This window comes from Nelumbo lutea, chromosome 2 (genome assembly GCF_056320005.1).
Source record: "Nelumbo lutea isolate HS-2025 chromosome 2, American lotus-T2T, whole genome shotgun sequence".
Classification (NCBI taxonomy): domain Eukaryota; kingdom Viridiplantae; phylum Streptophyta; class Magnoliopsida; order Proteales; family Nelumbonaceae; genus Nelumbo; species Nelumbo lutea.
Window position 1 is genome coordinate 523,838 of NC_142685.1, and position 12,299 is coordinate 536,136.

Consider the following 12,299-nt stretch of genomic DNA (forward strand, 5'->3'; position numbering starts at 1 on the left):
ATGGTAAGGGTAGACTTATTCAATTGCCAGAAATAGTAGGGTTAGCGTTAGTTAGTTTTCAAACAGTAAGGGTACACTTAGTCAATTAACTAAACCATAAGGATAATTTATAAAATATAATGATATTATTAAAAGAATAAATTTAAAAATTTAATTTTACAATATAAAATATTTTAAACTAAGAAATATGGGATTTTCCCACTTTCATGTATTAAAAAATTATATTTAAATATAAAATATTAATATATATTTATAATTGAGTCGGTTCAATTTTAGTCATTTTACAAATGCCCAAACTGAAACTAACCTGACTTGGTCGAGTTGGGAAAATACTGAATCGAAGCCGATCGGAAGTACTAGAAAGTGACCAACTTGGGTAAAGTTGGGTCAGTTTGGTCAGTTTCATCAGTTTGATGAATATCACTAAATGAAATTGATTATTGTTATTTTTTATTACAAAAAATTATTAAAAGTAGTATATAAAATATAAATAATTATTAATTATTTAAGAATTAAATCATAAAACAATTATCTACTCTTGTGTATTTCTATTATTTAATTTTTGCTTAACAAAATATGTGCATCAATTGGATCCCCTCTAGTACATATAAAATAATACAAAATAAAAGATTTTAGGCTCTACATATTTATATTTGTACTCATTCCAAATCGACCCCTTGCTGCTTGTGCATGGGCCCAGTTTAGAGGCTTTAGTCCAAAACAATGAAAAATGCTAACTTGAACCAACTCGAGTAGTACCTAGGATCAAGGTTTTTAAAACCGACTCGGATAATGAACCGATCAAGGGTCCGATTCCCGAGTTGAACGGTCGGCACATTGTAACAAAAAAATAAATAAAAAAGGTCAAAACTGTCAAACAATTTGAACGGTTTAATCACCCGATTCAGCAATTTGCTGGCCAAATCAATAATTTTTTGGCAAAAAGCCGATTTTGGGGCTGACCGGTTCCTAGTTTTCCGGTCTGATCATCCGATTCGGTCTGGATTTGAAAACCATGCTTAGGATTGACCTCAAACCAATCTAACCCAATCTGATTTACCACTGTGACCATAAAAGAACACCGCATTCCAAAGGCCCAAACCAAACACAACTTGAAAGGGTGTTTAGAACAAAACAACACATCACCGCATAGGCTTACCAAATGGCTTAAAAAGAAAAAGCATATAATATATTTTATTATAAAAGAAAAATAATGCACCCCGAACAATGGTCTGTGAGTTGTAAAGTGTTAGATCTATTGGTCCCACATAGGTAGTATGGGATGCTGTTGTGGGGTGTATATGTGTCTGGATTCTTTTTAGGGATGAATTCTCTTAAGTCACATAACATAAAGTATCAGAGCATATACCATGATAGAATGTTATGATCTATTAATCCCACATCGTAGTATGGGATGATGCTGTGGGATGCATATGTGTCTGGGTTCCCTCCCTCTAACATTGGTGTTAGTTCTCCTCAGGCACATATCATAAAAGATAACCGCTGATTTCATTGGTGTTAATGTGTTATTATTCTTCAACTGGAACCATAGATAGAGAGAGCTTGGGTATAGAAGTGACCATTCGATCATAATCTTTTCCTTTTATAAAGAATAAAACGAATCACGAGGAGAAAAAAAGACGCCAATCCCAGTGAGACTCATTCATCATGACGATGCCTCTTTTGGTCTTGGCCATACCGCCATAGATCCGACATCACTGTAGTGGTCAGTAGACCGAAGGGGCGAAGGGGTATTATCAGTCCCAAAGCCTCTGCTCCTAAGTCACTGAATTCGAATGCGAATCTCGTCAGGTTCGCATGAACCCCTTTTCGACCTTTTCTCCATTAGAAAACGATAAGAAAAAGTAAAAGCGAGGACTGAGAAAGGTTAAAAAGAAGAAAAGGGCATATCCGTAGATCATTCAAAGTAGCATGGGCATCTTTGTAATTTAATAGACCACTTCATGTTCCCTCCATAATAAGTCGCAGTTTCTTTCTCTCTCCAGTCTCCTCAGACGTTACAAATGAAGGTGAAATGCTGACTGAGAACGCTTTCCCTTCTTTGAATCGTTCCACCACCCCTAAGTTCTGCAACTCTTTCAGTAATCGGTAATGGGTTTTCTTTCTGTTATAATGGTTGCTTGAGGTTCTACTTAATCCAATAGTTGTTTAACATGATTAACGATTGTCTGTTTAAATTTTTTACACTTTCCAATTTGTGTCTTTCCCTCCTCTGTAGTGTGTAGTGTATACTACAATTACTTTGTAAAGTGTTAGCTAAATGTGATTCGGTCGATTGTTTATCTTTTTTAATAGGTCACCAACTTCAAAATTTAGAACTGTTCAATGTTCTGTCATAAACTTTTTTTCACATATATACTTTTAGTGTATTATTTTGTTGGTAAATTATCATTTTCCGATGCTGCTAGTCTGTTACTGACTTGCTGCATTTTGTTCTAGGGTTTAAGGCGAAGAAATTTATTTTTTCGTCCTGCTTCTCTTTCTGATATTTCTGCTAAAATGTGCAAACTCTTGTGGTTTTATTTTTTCGGGTATTTTTTTAATCGTCAACGGAGCATTTAGCATCGACTTGCTTTATTATCCATGTCGGTTCATCTTCTTTTTCTTCTCTTTTCTCTGGTTTGAGGTAATGTAAGCTAATGCCAAAATTACTCTTTGAGGTGTTAAGATTAAACAGAATTTGTTTCCTTGTGTTCCTTGTTAGTATCCTAACTGGACTCCGTACTTCAAAATTTACTTTTCTGTTTTTTCCCCTACTGCTTCCCTGTCAGGGAACAGTTAAACCACGCACCTTAACTCATCTCAACAAAGCCTTATCCGAACCATACGGGGTTGGCTGACTTAGATTACACATAGTTCCTCATATGCTCTTCCTTTTTTCATCATGTTTGATGTTTCTATCGTGTTTTGTTTTGGTAAACATTACTTACTACTCTTTTTGGGAGTTGAAAATGTAAATCTTGAATTTTATTTTGTAATATGTTATCATTTTCAAGGTTTTTTATGGCTATCTAATACAAATACGAGTCATGTTCTGTCCCTTTGTTCTTTATCTCAGAAAGAAGAATAACAAAAATATTCCTTTAAGTTCAGTTTGTTGTATAGTTAAATACTAAATCTAAAAATGGTTTGCTATCTATATGCAGGATCTTCTCAGATGTTGCAGGGGACATAACCATCATTGTTGATGGAGAATCTTTTTTATTACACAAGGTAGGAATATTTGTTCTTCTCAATATTTATAACTAGTATTAATATGCAAGTGATGCTTTCTTAAGAATTTGTGTCACTTTTCGTTCCTTTCAGTTCATTTTCTTACCCTCTACATAATTTGTGCTAATGCAATGTTCCAATGCCATCTTTTGAGAATTATGGTCTAGAGGTGAAGGATAGGGCAAATTAGATTTTCCAAGTTTTGTGTCTAAATAGTATATTATCATTTTTGAAGCTAGTGGTAGGACTAGGAGTGAGTCAGACATCAATTGGCTTCTTTTTTAATCCTGGTACTGGTGATGGTATGATTATGGGTACGAAGCGTCTTTCACCCTGTTAAGCACTTTCACCGAAATGGTGGAATGCCCTTCAGTCGTAATAATTAAAAGTGTTGTTTATTCTTAAACTATCTTCTTTAATTAATAACTATTTTTATTAGTAACAATCTATGGAAAGGAATGGTATACAACAGCAATCTGCGAAGCATCCTAAGAATCACCCAGCTTTAGTTTCACAGATATGTATGTATTCATGCTTGTAAAGATGCATGTCTCATGTGGCAGGGGTTATCAACAACAATTAATTTCTTGCACATCCTGGCTTTACTAAGAGTACGAGGGTCATACTAATCAACCAATCTCTTTGTTTTTTTTTTATTATTTTTATTATTTTTATCTTCTGTTTACTGAAGTTCCCACTGGTCTCTCGGAGTGGAAAGATCCGGAAAATGGTGGCAGATGCCAAGGATTCAAACCTCTCCAAATTGGAATTACTTGACTTACCAGGTGGACCCAAGACCTTTGAGCTTGCAGCAAAATTTTGTTATGGAACAAACTTTGAGATTACTGCAACAAATGTTGCCTACCTTCGTTGTGCGGCAGAATACCTGGAAATGACTGAAGACTACCGAGAAGAAAACCTCATTGCCCGGACAGAGACATATCTGAATGAAGTTGTGTTTCAAAGTCTTGAAAAATCGGTTGAAGTTCTATCTAACTATGAGACACTGCCCCCTATAGCAGAGGAAGTGGGGATCTTAAACAGATGTATAGATGCAATTGCTATGAATACTTGCAAGGAGCAGTTGGTATCAGGTCTATCTCGCTTGGAATGTGATGTTGGGTCTGGAAAACTGAAGATGGACTCTTTTGAGTGGTGGGTTGAAGACCTATCAGTATTAAGAATTGATCTTTATCAAAGAGTTATTTTAGCCATGAGAAGAACAGGTGTTCGGCCAGACAGCATTATCACATCTCTCATGCATTATGCTCAGACATCCCTGAAGGGTATTGGAAAACGCCAGATATGGGATCCATCAAGAATGAAATTGAATCCCAGCATGGGAGAAAATGAACAGGGGATCATTGTAGAAACTATTGTAAATCTTCTGCCAACAGAGAAAAGCTTGTCTGTTCCACTGAGTTTTCTGTTTGGAATGCTGAGGATGGCAATCATGGTAGATGCCACTGTTGCCTGCAGACTTGAACTTGAAAGGAGGATTGGTTTCAGGCTGGACATGGTTTCGCTTGATGACCTGCTTATCCCATCTGTGCAGACTGGTGATTCTCTATTTGATGTTGATGTTGTCCACCGCATATTGGTAAATTTCTTGCAGCGGATTGAAGAGGAAGAACCTGATGAATCATCACAGTATGGTTATGGATCTGAAGGTCTTGGTTCTCCACGCCATGGTGCTATATTGAAGGTTGGGCGGCTTATTGATGCATATCTTGCAGAAATTGCACCTGATCCATATCTGAATCTGCAGAGATTCATTGCAATAATAGAGATCTTGCCTGATTATGCCCGTGTTGTCGATGATGGACTTTACAGAGCAGTTGATATATATTTGAAGGTAAGCACTGCACTCAGTAAATAGAAAAACAAATTATGGTAATATCTGATAGACCAGGAACAGCATTCCAACAGAATTAGAATACTTTGGCAATGCATGGTCTCTGGACCACCACCATCCTACCATCCTATGGTTCTTACCTAAATCTCCTCAGCCAGGTTGCCCTGATTATGATTTTCAAATTATCCAATATGTTGTATTTTGTAGATAGAAAACATGTATTGTCTAGGGGAACCAATAATTCAATGTGTTGGGGAGTTATAGTCATTCCTTTTGTGCCATAATGCACTGGCAGTTTTATTCACCTTGACCATCAGATACCAAGAAGATACACTCTCTTTTTCCCTCATGTTGGTGCCTTTTTTTTTATCAGTTCCAGCAAATTTCATAAGTTTGCTGATTTTCGATTTTGGGAAATCCAATTGATTCAATAACTGAACAGTTGGACTCTAAAATGACTTCATTAGGAATTGCTGACTTTGGAGGCACAAGTTTAGCATATGGAATCATTTTTTTAATGGGTATCCTAGAATTTTATTAGAACTAAGAAAACAAAGTTAAGTACAAAGTTCAGCACCCCAGTTCTTGAAAACCCTCTTTACCATATGGAATAAATTTATCATTGAAAGAAGTGTAGAAATGAATTCATTCCTTTGGAATCCTACAATCACTCCGTTACTGATTTTATTGTCACCTAGGTAAGTTTTCCTCCATAAAATAATGCACCAGGCAATCAATGTCTTTAAATTAAGCAATGTGATTCTGGGATGCCACTCTAATAAAGCTATTTATTCAGTTATGTCAGCCTACTAAATTGGCCAGGTATACCTAAATCAAAATGATGCAAATAGCTATTTTTCTGTGAAAAAAGGCTATCCTGTGAAACCGGTATGATCCAATCATGGACCATGTACACTGAAGATTGGTAGTTTCAAATTGTGAAAATGTGCCTAGGATTAACAATTAGGCCCATCTTTGGTAAAAAAACAGTGTGGTGTAGGAGCATCATATTCTTCAAATCTAATAAAATGGCTTCTGGTCTACCTTTTGCATCTGTATGATCCAATCATGGACCATGTACAGTGAAGATTGGTTAGTTTCAAATTGTGAAAATGTGCCTAGGATTGACAGTTAGGCCCGCCTTTGGTGAAAGAACAGTGTGGTGTAGGAGCATCATATCATTCAAATCTAATAAATGGCTTCTGGTCTACCTTTTTCACCTTTTGCAATGCTGAAAAGCATGAAAAATATTTGGTCCATATTGCATTGCATTGCATTTCTGTGAATGTAGTAGAATCTTTAATGACTTTACAGGCAGCAAACTCTTGGTGGATGAAGTTTTACCACTAGTAAACAAAATAGACACTTCTGATCATGATCTGAAAACAGGATTTGTGATTGGGCTGTCTATCCATCTGATCTGTGTAGGCTGCAGCTTGTTTATGATGTCCTGGAAGTAGTTACTTAACATTTCTCTATTATTTGAAATTGAAATTTAATTTTCTAATTTCTTGTTTAGGCTCATCCAATGCTGACTGAAAACGAATGCAAGAACCTTTGCAAGTTCATAGATTGCCAAAAACTCTCTCAGGAAGCCTGTAATCATGCAGCACAGAATGACCGCCTTCCAGTACAGATGGTTGTCCGAGTACTCTACTTTGAGCAGCTTCGCCTGAAAAATACTCTTTCTGGAAGCTCAGGGGATGGATTCCTGTCACAGAGGATAAGCAGTGGTGTTCCCAGTGCAGCTGTGTCTCCTCGAGATAACTATGCATCGCTGAGGAGGGAAAACCGAGAGCTGAAGCTTGAGATCTCAAGGATGAGAGTGAGGCTGAGTGATTTGGAGAAGGAACAGGGGTTCATGAAGCAGGGTATGATGGAGAAGACAAGGCAAGGAAAAACATTCCTTACCTCGCTGTCTAGGGGCATTGGGCGGATTGGGATCTTCAGCAGCCCACCTGGAGGGAAGAGGCAAAAGTCTGGGAGGAAATCACAGGGATCAGATGGAAAGACTGGAAGAAGACGGAAGCATTCTGCTTCATAGACAATTGTAGTGTAGATTACGGTTCCAATATAACAGTTCACACCATTATCTTTGTCGTCTCTGGGTTGTTCAACTTTGCATCATTCATACCCAATATCAATTTAGTCACAGCACCTAGCCATCTGATATTTACAGACCGAAAATTTGTGCAAAGAATGTCATAAAACTATAAAGAAGATGATTTTGATATAGGACGGTCTATATAGGTGGGGGCCATATATATTGAATAGTAATTCCCTCTCCGGGAATTCAGATTAGCCGAACGTGATGGCTATTCTATTCAGCTGGCTGTGGAACCAATGGTAATATTGCACGCCAATAATAAAATACATGAGACCCTTCAGCTGGGTTAATCCTTGCAGACCGTGGGACAGTGGGACCTCCTAAATTTGCCAATCTTCCATTGCCTAGACAATAGTGGACCATATGAAGCAAATCACCTGGTTAACATGGCTTCGATGGCTAGATTGGATTGATTCGTTTACCTAAAATTTTTGTTATGATTCGGCCCACAGTTCTGTTTGTCTGAGATCAATCACGTAGAAAGAGGTAGAAAGGTGGAAGAAAGAGAGAGGGAAAAGGAGAAAAGTATGATTCGAATTGAAAGTCAACCCTACTCCCATTTGACCAGACATGTGCTTTTATTATTAAAAATAGTGTAAAAGACATATGTGTCCTTATTTAAGTAAATAACACTGGTTCTAACATAACATTATAGATTAATAACATTAATATAAGTATAAAGATAGAAATACCCCTATACTAACACTCCCTTTCAAGTTGGTGAGTATATATCATACAATCCCAGCTTGTTACATATGTAGTCCACTCTTCTCCGATTCAACTCTTTTGTAAATAAGTCTACCCACTGGTTTACTGTATTGACATATACAGCGTCTAGCACTCAATTCAGCACTTTCTCCCTCACAAAGTAACAGCCAACCTCAATGTGCTTGGTTCTTTCATGAAACACCGGATTAGAAGAAATATGAGTTGTAGCTTGATTGTCACAATAGAGCTTTATTGGAGTATTGATGTTGTATCCTACCTCTTGTAGAAGGTTCCTTGGCCACACTAATTCACAAGCAGTATGTGCCATAGCTTTATATTCTGCTTTTGCACTACTTCTTACCACAATTGTTTGCTTCTTACTTTTCCATGTCACCAGGTTACTCCCCAGAAAAGTGCAATAGCCTGTGGTAGACCACCTATTAGACATAGAATCAACCTAGTAAGCATCAGAATACTCTTCTATTTCAAGCTTTCCACCACTTCTGTATATCAAACCACGACCCGGGGCCCGATGCCCCTTTTAAATACCTCACAATTCTCAGAACTGCATTCCAATGAGGAACTAGAGGTTTCTGTACAGACTGACTTACCACACTAACCGCAAATGAAATGTATGGCTGAGTAATGGTTAGGTAGTTTAGTTTACTTACAAGTTGTCGGTATCTGCCAGGGTCTTCAAACACTTCACCCATATCACTGCTTAGCCTAGTATTTGTTTCCATAGGTGTTTCAGTTGGTTTAGCACCCAACAAGCTTGTTTCTTCCAACAAATGAAGCACAGATTTCCTCTGACACAAATTAATACCATACTTAGATCTTGCTACCTTTATCCCCAATAAATATTTCAGTTTACCAAGATCATTTGTTTGAAAATGATCCTGTAGATAAGTCTTCAGCCTGTCAATGCCCATATTATCATTCCCGGTAATAACAATATCATCTACATATACCACTAACAGTATTTTTCCTCCCGGAGAGTCATGGCTGAATATGGAATGATCAACTTGGCACTGTTTCATACCAAACTTCTTTACTACCTCACTGAACCTACCAGATCATGCTTGAGGAGATTGTTTAAGCCCATATATAGCCTTGTTTAGTCTGCATAACTTACCATCCTCCCCCTGAGCAACAAACCCTAGAGGTTGCTCCATGTAGACCTCATCGAGTAAGTCACCATGCAAAAAGGAATTCTTGATATCAAGTTGATATATTGGCCAATCATATATAGATGCAAGAGAGATCACAACACGAACTGACCCTATCTTAGCAACTGGTGAGAAGGTCTCTGTGTAGTCAATACCATAGGTTTGGGAGTACCATTTTGCAATCAGTCACGCTTTCAGGCGTTCAACACTACCATCAGGCAAATACTTAACTGTATAAACCCATCTACAACCAACAGCCTGCTTCACAGGAGGAAGAACGATGAGATCCCAAGTATGATTATGATGAAGGGTTGAAAGTTCTTCTTCCATCGCAAGACACCACCCTGGAGAGGCAAGGGCTTCCTGGACATCCTTAGGGACAACAACTGATGATAACAAAGTGACAAATTGGTGATGGGAGGCGGAAAGGTGAATAAGTGAAACATGATGAGAAATAGGATGAAGGGTGCAAGTGCGTTTACCTTTCCACATGGCAATGGGAAGATCAAGATCAGATACTGGGTTCGGGTCTAGAGTCAGATCTGTCGACAGTGATGTAGCCGGAGTAGTAGTAGCTGGTACACGTGACCGGTGTTCAGTAGGTGGTGGCACTGGAGGCAAGGACTTGGTCACGATTAGAACAAGAGGAAGGGGATCAACAATTGGAAGTGAAAGAGGAGGAGGTGATGAGGAGGAAGAAGCATCACCGGACCAAAAAAAACTGAGTAGACTCAAAGAAGGTGACATCAGCACACACAAAGAATCATCGAGAAATAGGATGGTAACACTTATACCCTTTCTGGGTCTGAGAATAGCCAAGGAAGATGCATTTTAGAGAACGGGCGTCGAACTTGTCGTTCCCAAGGCCCAGATTATGGACGAAACAGACACACCCAAATACCCGAGGAGAAAGAGGAAATGGAAACAAGGTGGGAAACAATATCGTAAATGGAGAATGACCATCAAGGATGGACGTGGGCATCCGATTAATCAGAAAGCAAGAGGTAAGCACCGCATCACTCCAAAAGGTTTTGGGAACATTCATGTGATGCATGAGGGATCGCACTGTTTCCAAGAGGTGGCAATTCTTTCTCTCAGCCACCCCATTTTGTTGTGGGGTGTAGGTACATGAGGTATGATGTATAATGCCATGTTGGTCAAAGTACTCTTGAAATGATGAAGATAAATATTCACGACCATTATCAGAACGGAAAATTTTAATGTGGATACCAAACTGATTACGAATCTCAGCATAAAATTTCTGAAAGATGGTAAACAATTCACTTATTTCTTTCATTAGATAGAGCCACATCATTCTTAGAAAATCATCTACAAAAATGACAAAATATCTATATCCATTACACGACATCACTTTATAAGGACCCCAAACATCGGAGTGAATCAAAGAAAAATGACTCGACACACGATTATCAACCCTAGGGCGAAAGGAAATACGATGGTGTTTCCCAAACTAACATGACTCACAGTCCAAAACAGAAGGTTGACTCAAAGACAGAACCAAAGACTTCAAAACTTTCAGCGACGGATGACCAAATCGACAATGCCACTGGAGTGGAGAAAGAGATGACTAGAGAGCTGTTGAAGTTCTTCCACCACCATCAATGTAATACAGTCCACCAGCTTCATGCCCTCCACCAATCTTCATCGCCGTCTTGAAATCCTAAAAAACACACTTAGAAAGATAGAAGGTAATGGAACAATTAAGTGATTTAGTCAGCTTACTAACAACCATAAGATTAAAAGGCAATTTAGGAACATACAAAACTGAGGATAGGGATATAGGGTCTAGGCCAACATTACCAATACTATAGATTGAGGATGTGGAACCATTATCAAGGGTGACAGATTGTGATGTTGAGCAATGAGAGAGGGAAGAAAATACATTTGGAGTTCCAATCATGTGATCAGAGGCTCCAAAGTCAATAATCCAAGGATTGGGTGTGGATGCCAAACAATCCATACCTGAGTTGCGAAAGTATCTGTGTTCTATTGTGACGTGGACTGGATAAACCTCTCATACTTATCACGGGGAACACTTACGATCTCCTTCATGGGACCATCTATGGGTGTAGGAGGTATCTGATCAGATGAACGATTCTCCTATCTAAAACTGGAACTGGTGTCACTAGTCACGACATAATTGGCCCAGGTTGAGGGTGGACCATGTAGATTATAGCAATAGTTAATGGTATGTCCATCCATACCACAATGAGTACACCTCATCGGACCCGAGCCACGTTCTTTATTACGGGCTCCCCTTGAATCTCTACCTCTAATATGACCACCACCACGGTTATAAGTAGGCCCACCACCGCCACTTCGGCCATACACCAGACCACTACTACCACCACGGCCAGACTGAGCTCCCCGAGCTCCACCTCTAGCACCACAGCCTCTCGACACAACAAAGACTGATCTATCTAAGATATTAGAGTTCTCAGTAGATCCAATAGAAGTCCTTCAGAGTCAAACAAATACCTCTTTTAAAGAAGGGAGAGCTGACCCTCCTAGTATTTGAGCCCGTACTAATTCATATTTAGATTTCAATCCCACAAAAAATCGAGTCACATCAAGCTATTCTCTCTGTTGTTGCTGAATTTTGACATCAGAAGTGAGAGGGTGATAAACGTTCAACTCATTACAGATGTTTCTCATATTGGCATAGTACTCCTCAAGACTCTGATTGCCTTGTTGCAGATTAAAGTATTCCTGATACAACTGATACACTCTGGTTGTATTGTCCTGACCCGAATACAATTTTTTAGCATCGTCCCACACATCTTTGGTAGTGTCAAGAAACATGAAATTTACACTAATCTTGTGTTCCATACTATTCCATAACCACATGATAATCTGTGCATCCTCTTGCTCCCAATCTTCATACTCGTGAGAGTTAGTGGAGGGTTTCTCCTCTCTTATGTGTTTTACCTTCTTCTTTGCCTTCAGAAAGACTTCGATAGATTTAGCCCAAGGCTCATAATTCTCTCCATTAAGTTTAATGGAGGTCATTTGAACGTTCAGGTAGTCAGTAAGCACCATCACATTATGTTTACTATCACTGTTATCTCCCATTCTGTTATCACCGATTCTGCACACTTACTGAATTCTATTATCACTAAATTCTGCACACTACACTCGACTAGATCACAGTAGTCACACTGATTTCAACACTTTTTTTTTTATTGCTGAGAATTGTACTCTTTAC

General features: G+C 38.5%; 1 protein-coding gene across 5 annotated transcripts; it reads left to right on the plus strand.

Annotated features, from left to right (window-relative positions):
- The first annotated feature begins 1,732 nt into the window (after window positions 1-1,732).
- Window positions 1,733-7,276, plus strand: LOC148867971 (Phototropic-responsive NPH3 family protein). Of its 5 annotated transcripts, XM_088968644.1 has the most exons (5): window positions 1,978-2,109; window positions 3,168-3,234; window positions 3,798-3,845; window positions 3,953-5,089; window positions 6,609-7,276. In XM_088968644.1, the coding sequence occupies exons 1-5, from the start codon at window positions 2,036-2,038 to the stop codon at window positions 7,131-7,133; spliced, it is 1,851 nt and encodes a 616-aa protein (XP_088824770.1). In that variant the 5' UTR covers window positions 1,978-2,035; the 3' UTR covers window positions 7,134-7,276. The 5 variants fall into 5 exon arrangements, with proteins under 5 accessions (XP_088824771.1, XP_088824770.1, XP_088824772.1 ...); XM_088968645.1 differs by lacking the exon at window positions 3,798-3,845 and having other exon boundaries at window positions 1,733-2,109; window positions 3,926-5,089; XM_088968646.1 differs by lacking the exon at window positions 3,798-3,845.
- Window positions 7,277-12,299: the final 5,023 nt, after the last annotated feature.